Below are 22,271 nucleotides of genomic sequence, written 5' to 3'. Positions count from 1 at the left end.
CACCCCGACAGGGGCTGTGGCCGGAGGTAGAGGAAGGGGTCACTGCCAAACTCCTCTGGAAGACACCAGGGGGTCCCAAAGACCATATGTGTCGGGGTCAGCCTCTAAGGGCACAAATGGCAGACAAGAGATCTGCAGGGTCCTATGGGAAGTGTCCAGCACAAGTACCATTGTGAGAAGACTGTAAAGAAAGCGCCAGCCAGCCCAAGCGTGGCACGGGTCCACTTCAGGAGCCAGAAGAAAAGTGCCAAGGGAAGTAATCAGAGTCATCGTCACCCTGCTTGGCGGTCGAAGGAAAACATAGAAACAAGAAGAGACCCAAGCCCCATTAGATGAGCATTTCAACTGCAGAGAAATGGGTGACTTTACATCTTATTTTTAAAAGCCTGGCTTCATTGAGGTGATCATATTGAATACATCAGGTGCCTTTTTCCCCCTCTGGAGAGAATGAAACCAGGGGTAAAGTTTCGAGCCTGTCAGTCCCAAGAGACGTGCAGTCGAGTATCTCTGACTGTTTATCTTTGTCGGCACGGGGACTGTGGAAAAGTATATTGCACCAGCTCAGACCACGTCGCCGCCACCCCCATCCCTGCAGAAAAAGCTAATTGGAATCCTAGAGCAGTAACAGCCATAAAAGCAAGGCTCTTAGCTGAGATGGAGGGAGAGTACCACTTTAGCAATTACACTTCCTTTACCTGTCAAAGGAAGGAGTCCCTGGCCAAGGGCTCAGTCCTTGGCAAGTGTGTATGGAATGACATCAGTGGGGGCTGCGCCCATGGCGTGCGCGGGGTGGGGGGACACTCGCTTTCCAGCCCAGTCACCCCTGTGTGCGTTCAGTGCACCGTCTGCAAACTTTCCACCGTGTCTCGTCTTCACCCTCACAACTGGTCCACCTGCGTGGGATGACCTATTCCCTTCCGCAGTTCAAGACCTGGAACTATGGAGTTCACACAGCTGATAACTGAGGCTGGATTTTCCCAGCAGCGCACTGCAGCCCCTGGTCCCACCTGGTGGAGAGGGGAGCCACCAGACTCCACAGTGCACTGCTGCGTTGCTAAGCTTTGATGTTTTTGAGTTAGGTACATTAAGTGCATTTTTTATTTTTGATACCTTACTTAGGTGGGTTTATGGGGACATACCCCCCCCCCGCCCAGGTTTAGAACATCGATATTCTCTGGACATTGCTTCGCTGATGGTAAATGGCCTTCCTTTTGCCACCATTCTCTAGAATGAATCTTTATTGCCTTTTCCTCAAAGCTCTCCACTTTATTTTATTATTATTATTATTTTTGTGGTACTGGGGGTGGAACCTAGAGGTTTTCTACTTCCGGGCTATACTCCCAGACCTATTTTATATTTTATTTGGAAACAGGGTCTCCGTAGCTGAGGCTGGCTTCGAACCTGTGCGATCCTCCTGTCTCAGCTTCCCAAGTGCGGGAATTACAAGCATGTGCCACCACGCCTGGCTTCTGCTTTATTTTTAAACTGGGTACAGTGGTGGATACTTGTAATCTCAGTACTTGGGAGGTTGAGACAGGAGACAGGAATATCACAGGTTCGTGGTCAGCCTCAGCTACTTGAGCGAAGCCCTCTGCAACTTAGTCAGAACTTGTTTCAAAAATAGGGCTAGGGCTTAGTTTGGAGGTAGGATGCCCCTGGGTTCAATCTCTAGTATCAGTAAAAAGAAAAAAAAGAGAATTTATTCTAATATTATAGAATTTTCCTGCTGAGGACACCCCCTGTTTTTATCCCCTTCCCTAAAGCAGTTCCTAAATCATATGTAATGTGGGTCAGCTCAGCCATCGTGGAGGAAGGGGCAGGAGGGTAACTTGGGCAGAAATCAAGCCTGAGTTCAGTAGAAAAGAGACAGAAGTATAAACAAACCCTAGTTAAAAGATACTAAAGATCTGATTACTTATGGAAGAGGGGACAAACCTCAGAAGGAAGTGGGTATGACAAGCAGGGTGGGGACTGGGTGCTTGCACCTCCTTAAATCAGGCGCTGAAGCCCCAGTCAACCACCATGGGGATGGCATTTTGCAGGTGGGAACTTCGGGGAGCAGCTAGGGTTAGATGAGGTCATGAGGGCAGCATCCTCGTGATCTTCATGCCCTTCTAAGAGACACCTGCAAGCTGCTCCCTTCCTCTCTCCCTCTCCCTCTTTCCCTTTCTCTGCTATAAAGACACAAGCGCATGGTCTTTAGCCTGGCCTGGTGGCACAAGCCTGTAATCCTGGTATTTGGGAAGCTGAGACAGGAGGATCACAGGTTCGAGGTTAGTCTCAGAAACCTATATCTTGTTTCAAAATTAAAAAAAAAAGTAAAAAGGGCTGAAAGTATAGCTCAGAACTAGAATACCCCTGAGTTCAATCCCCACTAACGCACACACACACACACACACACACACACACACACACACACACACATATTCAGAGGGTGGTTGTCTTCAAGCCTGGAAGAGCGCTTTCACCAGAAACCAACCGTGCTGACATCTTGCCCATGGACGCTCAACCTCCAGATTGTGAGGAAACAGACTCCTGTTGTTTAAGCCACCATGCTGAGGGTTTGTTATGGCAGCCCAAGCTAAGACGGGCGTCTTGGGTTTGATCAGAAGTTGAGCCAAGTACAGACCCTGGGCTCCCAAGCCCTTTGCTTACTCTGTGCCTAAGTCCTCTCTCCCACGAAATCAAAGGGCTCCACGTATTCCCTTTGACAACCTAGAATTCTGATAATGATCCAGCATTGTTCATTTACAGGTTGTATTTTTATATATCTGTGTTTCTCCAGACTAAGCACATCTGTAATTAGAAGTTACAACCCAAAACATCAAAATAACTTTATTCCAAATATTGGTTGAGAAAAGGTTCTGAAGACAACAAATAAATCGACCGTATGAAAAATAAACTTCTGTTTATTTTAAAGTGTTTGTTAAAAAAGCAAGCAGCATAACAGTACATTTACAAATCATCTCTAATTAACTTATTGTGTACCTTCTCTAAACTAACAAACACAGCATTAGAGAGGAAATACTTGTTCTGTTGCTAAGGAACCACTAAGATTTGCATAGTAAAAAAAATCATTAGTGTATTTCAACTGAAATCCTATCTACTTAGAATATCCAAATTTAAACACAATCAAAATCTCAGCATAATTTTTTGAGGGGTTGGGGATGGAACCAAGAGGCATTTGACCACTGAACTACTCCCCTTTGCTCTATTTTTTATTCTTTATTTTGAAACAGGGTCTCACTGAGTTGTGGAGGGCCTCACTAATAAACTGAGGCTGTCCGCGAACCGCGATCCTCCGGTCTCAGCCTCCCGAATGCTGGGATCACAAGCCTGCGCCACCACGCCCGGCTCTTCCCCCATTCTTAAGTTAGCATCCCAAAGCAACAGTATAGCCGTACCTAATACATGATATTAACAAGAAGTTCTGTAGTACCAAACTGCCCCATGGTCATTTGTAGGGACTAACCCACGGAAGGTCAGAATTGTACAATATAGGTTGAAAGGAGGCTTCATTTGACATGTACAACTTAACACACCTGGATTCTGCATGAGTTCGTACTGGCCAGTTCTCTTCCAGGCTGCCTATAAAGATGACAGTATTTTCCCCTCCTCTCTATAAACTAGTTTCTTTGTTGTATTTCCCTGAAGATGATGAAAAGAATCCTAGATTTTGAGTCAGAAAATGTGCATTTGGCTGGGCCTGGTGACACATACCAGTACTTGGGAGGCTGAGACCAAAGGATTGCAGATTTGAGGCCAGCCTTAGTAATTTAAGACAATCGGAAACTTAGTGAGATCCTGTTTTATAATTTAAAAACTAAAAACAGCTGGGGATGTAGCTCAGAGGTAGAATGCTCCTGAGTTCAACCCTGTGGAAGGAAGGAAGGAAGGAAGGAAGGGAGGAAAGGATGGAAAGAGAGAGGGGAGGAAGATAACCTGGATTTGAGACTTATGTGACTAGGGGTCAATGTCATTGCTTCTCTGACCTCGGGTCCTTCATCCTGGTATTATTATTTTTACTGTGTGGAATAATGGAAAATGGATAATAAAGAGCCTTTAACAGAAGGAAGTTATTATTAGTTAAAATGCTTATAGAGATTTTTTTGAAGTAACTTTAATGAGGATATAAAATTCATATGGAAAAATAATCTTATAAAAGACAGGAAAATTCTGGAAATAAAAAAAATAACAAGACCAGCTCTGCTAAATTTTAGAACGTGTTAAAAAGATGCAGTGATTAAAACAGTGTGGTGCTGGTCCAGAGCTAGAGAGGTATCTCAATGAAAGAGAATTGAGAGGGCCAAGCATCGCCACAGAGCTGTACCAATCAAAACAGCATGGCGCTGACCTAGAGACAAACACCTACGACAGTGGGACAGAACCGAAAACCCAGACACTAACCCATGTATTTACAGCCGACAGATTCTCAACTAAGTCACCAAGCACATGTACTGGAGAAAGGAGTCTCTTCAGTACATGGCAGAGAGGAAAACGGATATACACGAGCAGAAGAATGAAACTGAATCTTTACCTCTTATCACACACACACACACACACACACACACACACACACACACAACTCAATATGAATCAAGAACCTAAATGTAAGAGCTGAAACTACAAAACTATTAGAAGAAAACAAGGAAAACACTCAGAGACATTGATTTCCTTTTTTTTTTTTTTTTTGGATGTGTCCTTAAAAGCATAAACAATGAAAGCAAAATTAGGGAATGGAATTGTATCAGACTAAAATTAGGGAATGGAATTGTATCTGACTAAGGAGCTTCTGAGCAGCAAAGACAAAATCCCCCCTGTTAAGAGAATTTACAAGGCCGGGGACATAGCTCAGTGGTAGATCATTGACAGTTACAGTATCATAGAGCTTGTGTTCAAGTCACCATATTTTGTTTAATAATGACCCCAAAGCACAAGAGTACTGATGCTGGCAATTCAGATATTCCAAAGAGAAGCTGCAAAGTGCTTTCTTTCAGTGAAAAGGTGAAAGTTTTAGACCTAAGGAAATTAAAAGTCGCATACTAAAGTTGCTTAGGTCTATGGTAAGAGTGGATCTCCTACCCATGAAATTGTATACAAGGGGACAGGAATTCATGGTAATTTGACTGGGTCACACCTCTAACTAAACATGTTACAGACACAAGGCAGGAGAAGTGCTTGTTTAAGATAGAAAAAGCATCGCATTATAGCGATTGGTGCTATCAGCAGTTTCAGACATTCACCGAGGGTCTTGGAACCGATCCCTCTCAGATAGGGGGGATATCCGTAGTTAGGATTGGAACAAATTTCCTGATCGTAGACAAAGATTATTTCTCCTTTGAACCAATTTTCTTTTAAAATTTCCATTCATTTAAAGTTTGACTGCTGACATATGCTGTAAGGCAAAATAAGCCATAAATCACGAGTTCTCTCTCTATCCCCAGGCATCATCACCTCCTCTGCAGCCTCCTTGACCTACAAGTTCATGGTACCACACCTGTCTTTTTCCCGCACTTGCCTCTGTCCTAATATTATACGTATTTACATGATTCATTACTGGTCTTTCTCACTAGATTACAAACACTTCCAGCTCAGGTTATTTTGCTTCGTTTAATTTGCAGTGAACTTAGGATGGGCTCATCATTTTATTCCCAGCCTCTATACCGATTTCTTGGCACAGAAGAGGGGCCCAGAGAGCATTCGTTGAATACCGTCTCAAGTATATTAGCACAGACTCACTGGGCAGAGTTTCTGAAGTGAGCATAATGTGTTAGAGTAAGTGCGTTTGTTTCTATTTTTGTTTTGCTACGTTGGTTTTATCTTTTTTTGTTGTTGTTGTTTTATTTATTATTTTCTTTGCTGAGGCTGGAAGCAGAGCCTCATGCTTGCTAAGCAAGCACTCTGTCACTGAGCTACAGCCCAGCCCTGTCTGATTCAAGGTTGCCAGATACAGCACGGGTGCTGGGGAGAACTCCTTCCAACAACCTCCCATTTCATAGGCTGGAAAGCTGAGGCCCAGGAGTGTGGAACGTTTCCCCAAGAACACAGAGCCATTTTTTCAGGAACACTCGGATTTCCTGGGTCTCTGTCAAGAACTTTTTCATCATGATACACTGTCTTTAACAAGTTATTTATCTTAATCTCGGCAATCAGAGGAGAATTAAAATGAAGGTAGCAATAAAAACAGCATCCCCTTCCATAAGGAAGAAACAACTTCCAGTTAAGAAACAACTGAAGCCGGGCGTGGTGGCGCACACTTGTAATCCCAGCATTTGGGAGGCTGAAACCGGAGGATTGTGGTTCGCAGACAGCCTCAGCTACTTAGTGAAGCCCTTTGCAACTCAGTGAGACCCTGTTTCAAAAATAAAGAATAAAAACTAGGCCCACAGGTGTAACTCAGAGACCCCTGGGTTCCATCCTCAGTATCCCCCCGCCCAAAAAAAAAGAGAAAGAAATAGCTGAAGAGCCTGGCATGGTGGCGCACACTTGTAATCCCAGCATTTGGAAGGCTGAGACAGGAGGATCACGGTTTGCAGACAGCCTCAGATACTTAATGAAGGCCCTTTGCAATTCAGTAAGGCCCTGTTTCAAAATAAAGAATAAAAAGTAGGGCTGGGGTCATAGCTCAGAGGTAGAATTCCCCTGGATTTCATCCCCAATACTGCAAAAAAAAAAAAATAGCTGAAATATTGACATAATTGAGTAGAACTTTTATGATTCCCAGTAGCAATTACGAATCTAGGGTTTTATTTGTTTGTCTCAGATGTTTGGCCAGAATCTCAATCACAGTGTATTTCTGACTGGCCATTTTCTGGGGGTGGGAATCACTCAGCTTTACTTTTTCCCAGCAGATGAAGGCTGAGCTATGCTTAGCTAAACTTGCTCTTTAGAAGCACAGCCTAAATTCAGGTGCAGGGAGACAGGAAGGACAGAAGCAGAGGTTTGTTTCCTGGGCAGCCTATGGGTTTAATGTTTTCATCTGTGACAGCGGTGCGTGATCATGAGCCTCGCCTAAGCCACTTGCTACTAATCCAGATGACCAGGCCCAACCCGAGAACTACTCAGTTGTAGCTGACATGAGAGACGTGGGCGTCTGAAGTACTCCCCCTTTATCCAACAAAAGATATGGTCCTGTACTCCCCAGTGCATTCCTGAAACTGCAAAGACGACTGAGCCTTGCTATTTTTTCTATGCATGCAAATGTATGGGTAGGTTCTTTTTACAAACTGGTCACAGTAAGAGATTAACAAACACTAAAAGTAAATAAAACAATTATAGCAATATGTTGTAATAAAAGTTACATAATGGGCTCGCACTCTTGCGGGTACATGACCACGGGGGTCTTAAGATCGGGAAGTCTGAGAAAGCTTGGACTAGTGGTCAGTCAGAGGTGGGAGCTGCCAGTGCAGGGATTTCCTTTGTAGGTCATCCTGGGAGAGTTATTTAATCGCTTGAGGCCTCAGCTGCTCCTCCTGTGCAGTGAAAATGATAATCGATCTCTCACAGGGTTTCTAAGACTGGGTCTGCTCCAGGTTTGGGGAATAGTACCCAAAATTCAACTGAGTTCTAAAGCTGAGGCAGCGAAAAACATTGCTTCTATGAGATGTACCTTGTTCTAGAATGTAAATAAAGGTGAAGTAGAAGATACTATCTTTCCACTAGGACCATGGAGCCAAAGGTGTTTTTCTTAGTTGTCACAAAGCTTGCTGTCCTTGGGTGACACTGAAGATGGTAAGACCAAGAGGATGGGGCAGAGTTGCAACAGAGGCTGTTCAAAAGGGTCTGGGCGAGAGCACTGGCAGAGGAGTCTAAACTCTTAGTATGAATCTCAGCTTCAACTCTCACTAGAATAGTTAAGTTTTTCTTTTTAATCTTCAAACATGAGTAGCATTGTTTATGTAAAGACAGATAATGAAGTATACTTTGGGCTGCTAAGGAGGCTGTAGTGATCAAATGAGATAATAAACATGGACATTACTTTTATTTTTAAATAAAAGGTTGGCACTATAATAAATGCTCATTAAACAAAATATAGAACCTCCTAAATACAGTTTTTAAAGACCTTTACCTGTACCCTATCCAATCCCAAACAACCGAAGATTTTTTTTTATCATTGTTTGTTGTGTGTTCTTTTTGTTTTATTTTTTTAACATTTATAATTTGAGTTTGGGTGTTTGGATATAAACTCTTGCATTTTTATGTTTTCATTGAGAGGATACACAGTTTTACATCTGACTTTTAAGACAATTTTATTGATGCACAATAATTATACCGAATAGTAGGTTTCACGGTGACATATCCATACATACACATAGCATAATCTGATCAGTTTTGCGTCTAACTTTTTTACTTAATATTACCCCTAAGTACTTTCGCATCACCAAAGTGGCCACGCCAGACCACTTACCTAAGCCGTTTAATACTGTTGGACTTTTGCTTTGTTGCAAACCTTGTACCACTCTAAAAATCACTGCCATGAACATCTTTGTGTTCTAATATTTAAAATATATATATTTACTATTTTTTCTTTTGAAGTCACTTTCAGGGAATGTGGAATTACGGAGTCAAAGGCATATGATTCCAATTTGTAAAATGCTTTTTAAAACCATAAAATGCAGTGCAACTGTACGGACCGGTTACGGCTCACATTGATCACATTCTGCCCACAGCGGCCACAGCGCTCTGCTTTGAGCCTCGGGAATAACTCCCAGAGCAGCCAGGGATCTCCGTGTCAGTTCTAAAGATACTAATACGTTAATAAGAACAGCAGAGATTAAATCAGCAGAAACCCAGCCCCCCACGAGCGCTCCCTGTGGAGAGGAGAACAACATCTCCTAACAGTAACAACCAAACCAACCCTTGGCCTCGCCAGCTGCAAGCTGTGCTGTGCTAGACAGAACACTTCACCTCTCTGGTCCTCTTTTCCCATCTGAAAATGAGAAGCTGAGATTATCTCTTGGGTCTTTTTGGTTTCGAGAGTTCTCTGATCCAGCCCCGCACTGTGGTCCCCGGCTTCTGGAAAGGTTTCGCAGTAACTTTGTGTTGTACAAACCGACTGCTCATGGTCTGGGCATTTGCAAGACGGTACTGCAGGTCGTACGCGTCACGGAGCGGGCGATGTCCTGGCTGCACACTCTGGACTAGTGGCCAGCTGCTCTGTGCGGAGCGGGTTTGTCTGTAGAGGACACCCTTGATCTTCGGGCCTGGGATCCAAGACCTTCCTCTGCCAGAGGCTCGGCCCTAAGGGGAGATCGGTGCCTCTTTCTTCATCGGCAGGCTAGTTCACTTTCTAGCTTTGGAAGGGGTGGGTCCAAAGTAAGTTACCTAAGTAAATTCACCTAAGTAAGTGAAATGGACTTCATCAGGGAAGGAAAAGAGAACGTCATCAAGGCTTCAAATGGAAACGTTTTCATGCCCTGAGTGTAAAGAAAACTAGAATATTTTCCTTCACTGGCTAAAATATATTGGGCTATATATTGTGTAATATATAGAATGGTGGGATACAAATGACTTCACTACTGTTTTTGCTTTTAAAAGACTTTAAAATAGGGCAACTCGGTCTGTGAAATTATCAGCTTAGATGTGAGCCCGTGGTCATGCCTAGCATGTAATTTCAGTTACAAGGGAGGAGTGTACCCAAAATACCATTACTGTAACTTCTGTGCACATCTTTATTTTGCCACTCTTAAATAAGGCATCTCATTTTCAGTGGAGTTTAGTACATCTTATTTTAAAGTGACAAAGAAAGTCGGGTGTTGTGGTGCACCCCTGTGATCCCAGCACTTGGGAGGCTGAGACAGGAAGATTGCAGGTTTGAGGTCAGCCTCAGCAATTAAGCAAGACCCTGTTTCAAAATAAAAAAGGGTTGGGTGTAGATTGAAGGTAGACTATCCTTGGGTTCACTCCCTAGCACAGGAAGGAAGGGAGGAGGGAAGGAAGGAAGGAAGGAAGGAAGGAAGGGAGGGAGGGAGGGAGGGAGGAAAGAAAAAAGGAAAGAAAAAAAAGAGAGAAACAGAAACTTCAGGGAAAAGCAGTGGATGAAACACTGTCTCTTGGAGTGGGAAACATCTGATGGCCTGGCCCGCTCCACCGCCACTGCCTTGTTCTTTGACCTGGAAAGGCATCCTTCTCCTTGAAATTCAGTTTTCTTCTGATGGAAACAAAAAGACCTGTATTAGATACTTAGTAGCTATCATTCCTCCTTTGGCTGTGCAATATTCCTCCAAATGAACTGGGATTAAATTGAGATGTTCCTTGAGACTCCTATCTTTAAGAAGAATTGAAAGCTGTGTAGTGGAGCATACCAGTAATCTTAGTACAATGGAGGCTGAGACAGGAGGATCTCAGGTTCGAGGCCAGCCTCAGCAGCTTAGCAAAGCCCTTAGCACCCCAGTGAGACCCTGTTTCAAAATAAAACATAAAATAGAGGTAGGGATGTAGTTCAAAGGTTAGAATGTCTCTGGTTTCAACCCCCAGTACAAAAAAAAGAAAAATAGAAAGAAAAAGAAAAAGGGGAAGAGGAGAAAAAAAAGCAGAGGGGTTGGGAGGCTGTAGTATGGACCCACCAAGGCCAACCATCCCTCCCGGTGTCCGGTTCTTGGTCATGGTCATTCATATCTTCCGCTAAAGGTGCAGCGCACCTCCCTATCTCTGACTTTGGTCCCGCCGTGGCCAGTGGGACGCTCACAGTCCCGATGCCACCAACCTTGGACTGTGCTCACGAGGTCGTCACACTTGTCCTCTTAAGCCTGACAGTTTGCCTCTCTGCCATTGCGCTAGAGAGCCCACGTCCTGGGGTCCCAGGAGAGGACGAGGGAGACCTGTGGGACGCAGCCGGCTCGCTGGTGGGCCCGAGCCCACCCCTCCTGTCCACCCACTCGCGTCTGAACGACAAGGAGTGAACGTGGTGGTTTTACGTCACTGGGTTCTGGTGTGACTCAGTCTGCAGTGTTGTGTGGCAATAGCTACCCGACAGAGAAGGCAGGCACCTTTCTAGACAGAGCTCTTATTTGCCTAGAAACAAAACATCACCCATCAATGAGCTTTGTTTGTGTAAAACATAGACATTAAGGCTTTCTACACTGCAGTGCACCAGATTGAGCTGTTATCTGGGGTGAGTAAGCTTCTCTTGGCCTTAGTTTTTTCATCTGTAGAGTGGGATGCCTGTGTCATTACACTTACTAATTACTGTGAGGATGCCCGTGAGAACAATAAATATGCCTGCAGCTAAGCTCTGGAGAAAGAGCCGCTAACTAACCCACCCTGCTCTATGTCCCATATAACTTACACTACAGAATTCAGCACATGTCTAGGAAACCTAGAGGTACATATAAACTGTTCTGATGGGTACTTTCTGGCTCAGTAGACAGAACACCTTCTGGATAAGATTGATTAGTAGTTCTACCCAGGAGATACAGCCATTGTGAATATTTGGTTTAAAAAAAGTTATTTAGTCCTTTTATTTTTATACTTTACATTCTTGTGATTTCCAAAAGAGATGTTCTCCACTGGTCTTACTCCATCATTAGCACTTATTTGACACCAATATTTCCATTTGACATAATAATTTCCATTTTTAATGAAGAATAAGAAGGCTTGGTTCTCAGAGGGCCTTAGAGAAACAGCCGTTATTTTGGTGGTTTACATTATATTGGTGATACTTGGGGTTTGGAAGGACACAAACTTCCACAAAGGGAAGTTTTGAACTTCTTTTTAAAATAAATTTATTTTTAGAAAGCAAGTCTGCTTGAAAAGACAATAAGTGATCAGAAGAGGGATACTTGGAACTGGGCACGGGAGGTGTGCACCTGTAATCCCAGGACTTGAGAGAATGAGACAAGAGGATTGCAGGTTCGAGGCCAGCCTCAGCAACTTCGTGGGACCCTATTTCAAACTAAAAAATAAAATAGAGCTGGGGAAATAGATGAAAAGTAGAAGTAGAATGTCCTTAGGTTCAATCCCCAGTATCACCAAAACACATACATACATACATACAGACAGACAGACAGACAGACAGACAGAATACTAGGACATAGCCAAAAAATTATGAAGTTAGTATGGAAATGATGTTTGGAAACCACTGAGTTAATAAGTGACTAACTGACTAAAGCCACGTTTTTGTTTAGAAATGGACACTGGAAATGCTCTCTGTTTTGCTGGAGCATTCACTAACTCAGACGCGGTACCAGTATTGACTGATGCCACCCTCCACCCTCAATGCTCTGATTTTAGGCAGTGTTGCCCATTTTTAAGCATAAGGAACGCTTCTGAAAAATCATCATAGCACCTCTCATTTCAACACCCAAGGCACTGCAAACCAGCCCCTTTCAATGGTGTGGGGGAAAAATACAGAATTTGTGTTTTCTAGTTTCATTGAAGCTGGCAGAAACCATCTGCCCCCAGACCAGACCTGCAAGGTAACACCCAGAACTCCAGATAGGCGGGTAAATTAGGCCAAGTGTGTGTCTTTGTGTCTGCAATTATCAATTCCAAATCCCGGAAAGATGTTTATAGAGCAGAATCAGAGTGAAATGGGGCTGTCTCTCATCTCCTGGTGCAAGCAGCCATTGTTTGAGAGCAATTAGCATTACCGTGGCCCTTCCCAAGGCTTGCGCTCTAGTCTGGGCACATCTGCTGTGTATTTTCCGTTTCTTCCGCATTTTGAGCAATTTGGTTCCTAAGCCCTGTTTCCTTGTGGCTTCCTGGAGCTCTGTTGACAAACCACTAGACTTTATTTCTGGCCTTTTGGGCCCCCAAAGAGCACTGGCGAACACACAAAATTTGTTTCTAATTTTGCATCTGCCAAAACATTCCTGGGATAACAATACAAGCCTATAAAATAGGATGCACCATCCCTCTAATTCCACAAAATAAACAAATCCGAAAGGAAATCAAACACAGTCCTCCTCCGAAGGGCGGCATAAATATTTTTACACCCATTCCCCCCTTTCCTCAGCTGGTGAAAACTTGTTTCTGAATTATGACTAAGATTGCATATGTGTCCTTTTATGTTCACAACAACTAATCACGACATAAGCAAGTGAAAAGAACACTGAGGTTTTCTTCTTCTTCTTCTTGGTTTCACATTTTTGCAAAATGAAGGTCCCTAGGGACAATCTAAGCAAGTGTGGACTCCAAATTCCTCACTGGTGTTAGGAGTTTTATTTTTAACTCAATGACTCAATAACTGTTCTCCATGTCCTGTCCTCTCATCTGCAGTTGGTGTCCAAGTAGACACCAAACACAATCATCTTTCTTTTTTTGTTTCTCTATAGTTCAGGACAACTTAGGGTTCCGAATGCCTGAATCCTGGCCAAGGTGATGTCATTAAATCCATAATGAAAACAGTGTCGCTGAGAGAATTAATTCATTATGGTGGAATTAAGTTAAATCCTTTTGTGATACACCATTAAGCGCCCACACTAACTTGCCTGCATCAACCTGAGTGCAGCGTATTCAAAGACAAAAATGCAAAGCAAGTTCCAACCTCAAGCCTCATAGAACAGTGGGCAACTTTCAAAGTTAGAGTCATTTAGCTCTTGCAAAGTATTTATAAAATTGCATGGTACTTATCGTCTTAAGATGTCTTGAATGTTGCAGAAGCCAAATGGCCTGTGGTTTTATAGAGCATCTTAAGCCAGAGGGAGTACCATGTTTTATATAAATCATTATTATGTATTTTACAAATATTTTGCCTTATAACTTGGTTCTTACAATAGCCAAAATAGCTTAGAATTGCGTAACATTTAATTAATTCTCAAGTTGTTATACTGGGTTCAGAGATGATAAAAAATAACACCATTGCTAGTATTGGAAGTAATGTGGTCAAGATTTTAAGAACATTTCTAATTTTGAAACTTACCACGGAATCAGGAAATACTTATTTTGGCTGGGCATAATGGCGCACGCCTGTAATTCCAGTACTTGGGAGGCTGAGACAGAAGGATCGCAGATTCACAGCCAGGCTCAACAACTTAGCAAGACTCTCGGCAACTTAGCAAATAAAATAAAAATAAAATAGAGCTCGGAGTGGGGCTCAGAGGCAGAATACCTCTGGGTTCAACCTCTAGTACTAAAACAGACAAACAAACAACAAAAATTACTTTGTTAGGTCCTACAGAAAGGAATAAGGAAACAGAATCTTTTCCCTGTTTTCTAGAATTTTACAAGTTCAGTCAGGAGCCATGACATATTTGTGTAAAAATTTATCCCCTAAGATCTGGGCAGTAAAGGAAGAGCTACATAACTATCAACCACGCACTTACAAGGGCCGATTTCTGCTTCTGACACCAGATTTCTGCTGAGTGCAGGAAAAAGCCCCACTTCCTCAGTATATGCCGCCTCACTACATACTTATCTGGGATGATGACTACTTTGGGAGGGGGTTGAGTTTCTTAGAGGAGAAAACAATGTTCTAGTATTCACTATGAAAACAGGTATGTTAAGAGGCTTTAAAAAAAAAAAGAGGTTACTGTTTCAAAAATTAAGTTATTTCACAGTGGCGAAAGATCTCACCACCTCAGAAGATAACTGGACAAAATCACAGTTCGTGTTCAAAGCATCTTGCTTCTGACCTGTGGCTGTTAAGTGACAAACCGAAATTTCCTGAGCTCAGTAAAACGACTTGACAACAGGCTGCCTATAGTTTCTGTTGAAGCTGGCTGTCAAAAAAAAAAAAAAAAAAAAAGTTGTCGTGATCACGCCCCATCGTTAATGATGACCAGTCTCGCTCTTTGTCTGCAAAGATCGTGGACCACTGTCACAGCCCATCACTGGCAGTGGAGACATATTTGCTGCCACCTTGCAAAAAAGAAATTGCATTTGTACAGATTGGCTCCCATTACAACGCATATCACCCCAAATCCTTGAAATAATAAAAAGAACTCTGAGGCCTCGTCAGTGACCTGCTTGCTTTATACAATATTGATAGGACAACCCCCCTGGGCAACAAAAGAATTCTGATGGTGTCTTGGTTCTCTTTGTAATGGGATTTGGCCAGGATCGGGGAAAAGCATGTATTTATTTTTTATTTATTTAAAATGTGTAGTCGGCTTGCTTCCCCAAAGCCTTGTTGTGGTTCTTCAAAATGAAAGAAGGAAGCAAAAATACACACACACACACACACACACACACACACACACACACACACGCATTAAGAATGGTACAAATATAAACATCCACATGTTTTAAAGTAAAAAAAAATGCAAGAATAAATCCATCGTTCATGTAGGCAAATCTATTCCTATACTGAACGTTAAGTGAGTGTAGCTGCAGCATTTCCTATTCAAGAAATAAGCAGGCCGCACGCCCTGGCTGGCACGCCAGTAGAGCTTACCTGTTTTTTTTGTTTTGTTTTGTTTTCTTTTCGACTGGCATTCACTTCAACTGGCTGCCGCTCACGCTGTGCGGGATGGTAAATATTTTTATCGTCACTCCAGGAGCCAGGCAGAGAATGGGCACTGGGTAAACGGTAGCGCTTTTCACTATTTGTGTCCTGAATTCCCAGCAGCTCTATCACCTGCAGCATTCGGTTAATATCTATTTGAAATACACGGAAAACATATTCATGTTTTCTCTTGAAGCAACTGCCTGTAAGTGCCCTCTATCAGCAAAAGGAGGCAAGGACTTGATCTTTCTTTGGGCTCTATTTTCTTCCATAGGAGAAATGAGTAGAAGAGGCCATAACTCAATTGATGTTTACCGAAAATCTGATTTTTGTTCCCAGCAGGATTTTTGCAAGCACATTTTAAATAACTCAAGTATAACACCCTGGGGTGCCCCAACTCTGCTTTATTCCTGAAAAGCATGCAGATGCTGTATGTAAGGATTTCTCTGGAGTTTGCAAAAAATAAAAGGGGATAGGTTTATTTCTCTCCTTTTCTCTAATTTTCCTCAGATTTAAATTCCCTACCTCCGAAGAGTTCGTGGAGCTAAGAATTGTACGTTCGTCTCTGTGAATAAAGGTGCCTGCTTTCCCTTCAAATTGCTTGGCCCTCAATCAACATCGCCATAAATGTGACATGTGAATATTAAATCCAAATATTTTATTGGTGCAGATAAATATGATTTGTAAAAAGAGTCAAATTAACAATCCATTACATACTAATGGGCTCTAATCAATAAGTTTAATCTGACTAAAAGGAGAGGGGTGGGAAGAGAAAAGAGACTCAGTTGCACCCAAATGGTGCGATTTCGAATGATGAAGACAACTGACATCTGCAACTTTTGAGCTGTTTTCTCTCTTGAGGCTCATGGACCTTGGGCCTGGGCTGGGCTCAAAGTGGGCTTCTGTCTGTGGTTCATATATTTAGATTTCTAATTTTTTTTAAAAAATTGCTTTAGGTATAATATGCAAAGAAAATCATAAACATAAACTTTTGAGTTTTATTTTCTTCCAATTACTTAAATACAAATAAAATTATCAAAATTGTGTACCTAACACTGAAGTATTGCATCCCCATCCCCGTCTTGCCCCTCTACTTCCTGTCCTGCTTCCCCAGTGGCTGGACTTAATTCCTGTCTTTATTTTTTGCCTTTGTCTTTGTACTTTTGTTATATATATCAGAATTCATAAGCCATGTTTGGTGCATTTGTAAAATTCTATGGCTTGCTTTTGCTACTCAACAATCTATCCCATCCCTTTTAACTGTGGTATAATATTCCATTGTATAATTCAGTGGCTTTCTTCTTCCCTTTTTCTTTCTTTCTTTCCATTCTTTCTTGACTGGCAAATGGTCAGGACAAGCCAGTTTATTACAGCTCTTGTGACATCCACTAGGAAAATGGTACGCAGGCCCCTTAGTCACTGAAGGAGATTCTGGTCTTTGGCCAGGCCACAGCCTCCCTTACAAGAACATCTGCACCCCTTCCTCCAGGACTCAGCCCTAGAAGTACCAAGGCGGGGGGGGGGGGATATCCCTTTTTCTGAGCTCCATGTGGGCAACCTGTTCATGGCAGCGTGGTGAGGCTGGCAGGGGCCTTTGAGTGTAAAACGTGTCCCTCTTCCCTCTGATTACTCCTGCTCTCTCCCAAGGCCGAAAAAAAGAGAAATAAAGAAGGAAACCGACAAGGCATCTCTTTGCAGGGGCGGCTGCTTTTCAGAGTGGTGTCTGTATCACATCCATAATTCTTGTGTCAGCCTGCTCCCTAGTGTTGCCGGCTGGTCCAGCAGCCCTGGATCATTTCTAAGAAGCAGCTCCCAGCCCAGCCCCGCTGCCCTCCCACGGAAGAGGAACAAAGCCCAGCGGGCTATCTCGCTATCTTCTGGGTGGCAAGGAAATCTCAATTATACACCCAAGGGATGTGGTTTGTGAAAAACTAGAAAGAATGTTTAAATTGTATACGTAAATTGTTTTGTTTTACAAGCTGGGGTAAATCAGCACATTTGCAGCCCATATTTATCTGATCCACTCCATAAGTCTCTTTCTGAATGTGTGCCATTGATGTGGGGCGAATGCCTATGCAAAACATAACCGACCCCTCAATTCAATTAGGGCATTAGCGGGGGGAAAATGGAAATTTTGCTTTGGGGTTAGGCAGGACTGTGGAGAACGTCTAGTTCCTTGGCTGTAACTGCAGATTAAAATCGTAGGATAAAATTTCCAACGGATGCTGAGTAGTGGGAACACGGGTTTGGGGCAGGCTAGCCCTTTTAAGAAAAAGATGGCAGATGAAATGCCCTCCTTTAATCTGATTTCTAACTCATTTCAAAATATATGTCTTCATGGTGTTATCCCCCATGTAGTATATTAAACATTTATTAAATTGGATATAGGATATTTAATGTTCTCTATCCCAATGATAATAAATGATGGGAGATGAGGATGTTAATTCTATAGGATGAACTGTAGGCTAGAAAAGAAATGCCCCGAGGGGGGAAAAGAAAACATATTTTGAAACCCAGTGTTTTACCTTTTCCCAACTCTGAACAGCAGAACACACCGTACCCAAGGGGTGTGGTTAAAGAAAAAGTAGGAGGGTTTCCATTGTATATATAAACTATTTTGTTTTACAAGCCGAGGTGAATCACGGATAGAGGTCACAGTGATCAGCAAAGTTTGAGGCAGTGCGGGAGCCTATGCAGGAATAATCTCCTGACTTTGACCACGGGCTGCTGAACCCTAATCGCTGATAACAGCCGTCAGGCAGCCCAGGAGCTCTGCTCCATATCGATGTGGCATTTACGGCTTCAGAAAGGCCCCCACTCAGGCCGGCACTTATGGCAAGATAATTAATAGTCCCCTGAGTTATAGATTCCGAGCTAAAGGTAACGCTACATGATGGAAGCCAAGGTCACCCATAATACAGTAGCTTCTATAACAAAAGGGATTATTACTGCAATTACCGTCCTGTTGGAAAGATTTTATAAGTTTTCATCATTTTAATTCTTAAATCTTCCTCTTGCCAGCCAAGTTGAAACTCTCCAATTTATGATGGAGAAATAAAAGCTCTCCCCTACAACCACAAAAGCTTTTTCTTCAGAGTTTCCTAGGTGGCTTCTAGGGAGGTCAAGAGAAGAGAGAAGGCAACCCTGCTGGCCGAGAAGGCCCTCCAAAAGCCCTCCCGGCTGGACACCGCCCTTCTGTGTTACAGCTGCCTATGCCCTGTCGAATATATTAAGATGCACTCATGTCCCCATAGTACATGTATTTTTCAGCTGCAAAATATTTTTTTCTCGTTTCGTACACAGCATTCTTTTCAGTCATCAATGTTAATTTGCTCCCTTTGGAGCCAACGACCACCCTCTCTTCCTCCCCTCAACCAGGTCTTGGACATTTTCAAAGGAATTTGAAAAGTTTTATCTTCTGGCATGTCCAGTGGAGCCAGGTGTCTTTGCCAAGGACTTAACTTGGGCCATACATGGGAGACACGTCCACCCAAACAGTTAAGTGTATAAATTTGCTCCTGGCTGGAAAAACTCCAGTTCTTGTCATACACGCACACACACACACACACACACACACACACACACACACACACACGCATGCACACACACACATTTCAAAACAACAACAGCAACAACAACAACAACAAAATAAGAGTCTAAACAGAGTCTAAGCACGGGTCTAAAAATTGTCACTAATTTACTAAGACAGGCTGCCCAGAGCAGATCGGAAGCTGCACGGGCCTTTGAGCTGAGCCCCGAGCTTGGTGACAGACAGCATCACTCTAAGCGCTCTCTGAAATGGTTGCCAACTAACACAGCGCTCTTCTTTATGACCCGGACAGTCTTGCGGTCTTTCTGCTCTGGACAAAAGAGCGAGCAGACACAATCATCTTTTGAGAATGATGGCATCCTCATTGTCTGCATCGCAGGACTGTAATTAAGCACCAGAAATAGGGCAGCTAAGAATGGACGGGACGGCGAGCCAGCGTCGTGGTGAGAGCTTGAGCAGGGACAGTGGCTGAAATCGAGTGCAGGCAGGGATGAGGTCATCCTGGGGACCGGATGGAAAAAAATAAGACACTGGCTGGGAGGGGTGCTCAGGGAGGTGTCTAGTGTCCAGCTCTCAGGCGCCTCCTCTGGGCAGCCCTCGGGGATGCTCTTGAAAGAATTATTCCTGAATTGGGTATATACCAAGCATGCATTCTGCATCATTCTGGGTGTCCTCGATCTAAGGTGCTGGAGAGTCTCAGCTGAGAGTGAGGCAAAAAGGTAGTTCTGCCTGTGAGTTGAAGAAACCAGTCAGGTGGGGAGAGCCCAGAGAAAAGCCTCCCAGCAGGAGGGGCAGCAAGAGCCAGGGCCCCAGGTGGGGAATACGCTGGTAAGTTCTTGCCATTGTGCAGGGAGTGGAGAGGGGGTGAGATGAGAGCTTCCTCCAGGGCAGGATCTGCGAGCCGCAGGTAAGGAGTCAAGGGTTGGCATAGGGGGGGATGTCATGGAGCTCACTCAATTCTTCCCACTCCCACTCAAGGCTCCTATGAATCCCCAGGAGACGATTCCTCTTCCCCAGGCTTCTCTCTTCCTGCTCAATCCTTACACACAAAGTAGTCCCCCGCAGCAGCCACCTCACCAACGTGCACAGGACTGAGTCCTGAGTGGGGACAGGGCTGGACAGAGTCTGTGGGGGTCAACTCCCTCCCCGAGGTCCACAGACCTCCCCACTTAAAAAAGCTCAGCAGACTCTCTGTAAGGTTGATGGGTGAGAGCTGATGGGTGATGAGGGAGAGTTCAAAAACAGGGAGACATTCACAAAATCTTAATTGTCTTTGATGTTTCTCTTCTTGTGTCTACATAAAAATATATTTTCCTCCAGATTTCAAAAAGTCACTTAGTAGCCACCCAACAAAGCCCTCTTGGGGACTGAACTAGGAACACTTGGGGAAAAGTGGCAGGTGAGGACTGGGTGCATGAATGAATGGGTGTGCGCGTGCATGGATTTCAGCATTCATGCCTCGGAGGCACCAGGGGTTTTGAAGTGGGCTGAGATATCCTGCTTTGGGGTCTGAAGAACAGGACTGACTTATTCAGGCTCCTGGCAATGTCCCTGAGCTATTTAGAGATCCTCTTTCTTGAATAGAATCGTCAGAGCCTCAGGGCAGCAAGTCTAACCCCAGCTGGAAACTGAGATCCGAGGCAGTGAACCACTTGCCTGAAGTTGCACAGCAGACAGGACTGGAATTGTACATGGTACTTCCTCCGGGGTGTCTCCCATTTCCTTTTAGGAGAAAGACAAGGGGAAAGAGCCACAGAACTCATAGCATGTGAGCGCTAACCAGTAAAGGATGACTAGGGCAGGTAGTCTGCTCCAGCCTCACTGGTCCCTAAGGAGGCCCTGTCTTCAGGGGACTCAGGGTGCTCAGTAAATATCCAACACTTGTAAGACTCATCCTTCCAGGAAGCATGCCAGGACGAGCATGGTCTAGAAGAGGGGCGTGGGCTTTCAGTGGGTGCACCCCTCAGTTTCCTCATTTATAAAGTGAGAATAATTATAATATCTATCTCACAGGGTAGTGCTGTGATGAATTAATTAATCTATGTGAAGAACTTATTACAGGGCCTGGTATATGAAAAACCCTCAATGAACAGTGGGTATTGTTAACATTATTATTTTAATAATAGAAAGTATGAAAAAAACATACACAAAAGTCACCCATCACCCCAAATCCACAATTATTATTATAGAAATTATCTTTCTGTCAGGCACCATGGTGCAGGCCTGTAATCCCAGTACTTGCGAGGCTGAGACAGGTGGATCACAGGTTTAAGGCCAGCCTTAGCAACTGAGTGAGACCCTGTTTCAAAATAAAAAATAAAAGGGCTAGGATGTAGCTCAAAAGTAGAATACCCCTCGATACAATACCCAGAACCAAAATAAAAAAAAAAGAAAGAGAAAAAAACTATCCTTCCAATATTTCTTCCTTCTTCCTTCAAGCCAACATAACATAAATATATAGGTAAATATATGTATATATATATATATATACACACACACACATATACATACATACAAATGTTGGATATGTACACACAATACACAAACATATATTATTTCATAATTTTCCTATTAGCATAAAATATATTTTAAACATTTGTCATGTCATCAAATCTTTCAAAATAACGACTTTTCATGACTCTTAACTATTCTCCTATTATTCAAAATACAGGTTTGTGCCAGGCGTGGTGGCGCACACTTGTAATACCAGCTCTTGGGAGGCTGAGACAGGAAGACTGCACAGGTTCGAAGCCAGCCTCAGCTGCTTAGTGAGGCCCTCAGAAACTTAGTGAGACCCTGTCTCCAAATAAAATATAATAAAGAGGTCTGGGAGTATATCCCAGAGGTAGAAAAGCCCTTGGGTTCCACTCCAGTACCACCAAAAAAAAAAAAACCCCACAAAATACAGGTTTGCTAATTTTTTTGCTATTACCAAAAAAAGCTTCATTAATTATTCCTCAACCATAAATCTTTATAAGTACTTCTGATAATTTTTAATCAAAACATTTAATACTCATGTTTACCAACTCTGGATATCATCATTTTAAATACCTTTACCTTAAGAACTGGGGATGTAGCTCAGAGGGAGAGGGCTTGCCTGGCATGTACAAACCCTGGGATGAACATCTCCTGCCCGCCACTCACAAAAAAATAAGAAAGAAAAACTTTGCATCTTGTTTCAAACTGCATTTTTAATTACAATGAAGGTCGATCTTTCATCACTATCTATTAATTGGTGAACTGTGGTTAAGTCCTTTAGCTATTTTTCTGCTGATTTGTCTCAGTCAAACTAGTATGTTTTAGCTAAACAGATTTGTTACAGGATGTTGTGTAATT

General features: G+C 43.1%; 1 protein-coding gene across 1 annotated transcript in view; it reads left to right on the top strand.

Annotated features, from left to right (window-relative positions):
• IRX6 (iroquois homeobox 6) overlaps positions 1 to 10,901 on the top strand; it is a gene marked incomplete at both ends in the record, with an annotated part of 34,891 nt that extends 23,990 nt beyond the window's left edge. The window contains one exon of the mRNA XM_080703534.1: positions 10,630 to 10,901. Within this exon, the coding sequence (XP_080559660.1) occupies positions 10,630 to 10,901 (272 nt within the window). The remainder of the gene's footprint in view (positions 1 to 10,629) is intronic.
• Between the last annotated feature and the right edge of the window lie 11,370 nt (positions 10,902 to 22,271).

The sequence above is a fragment of the Muscardinus avellanarius genome (assembly GCF_963383645.1).
Source record: "Muscardinus avellanarius genome assembly, chromosome: 10".
In the NCBI taxonomy this organism is placed as follows: Eukaryota; Metazoa; Chordata; class Mammalia; order Rodentia; family Gliridae; genus Muscardinus; species Muscardinus avellanarius.
The sequence above is the reverse complement of the archived record's forward strand: the minus strand, read 5'-3'. Positions and strand labels throughout refer to the sequence as shown.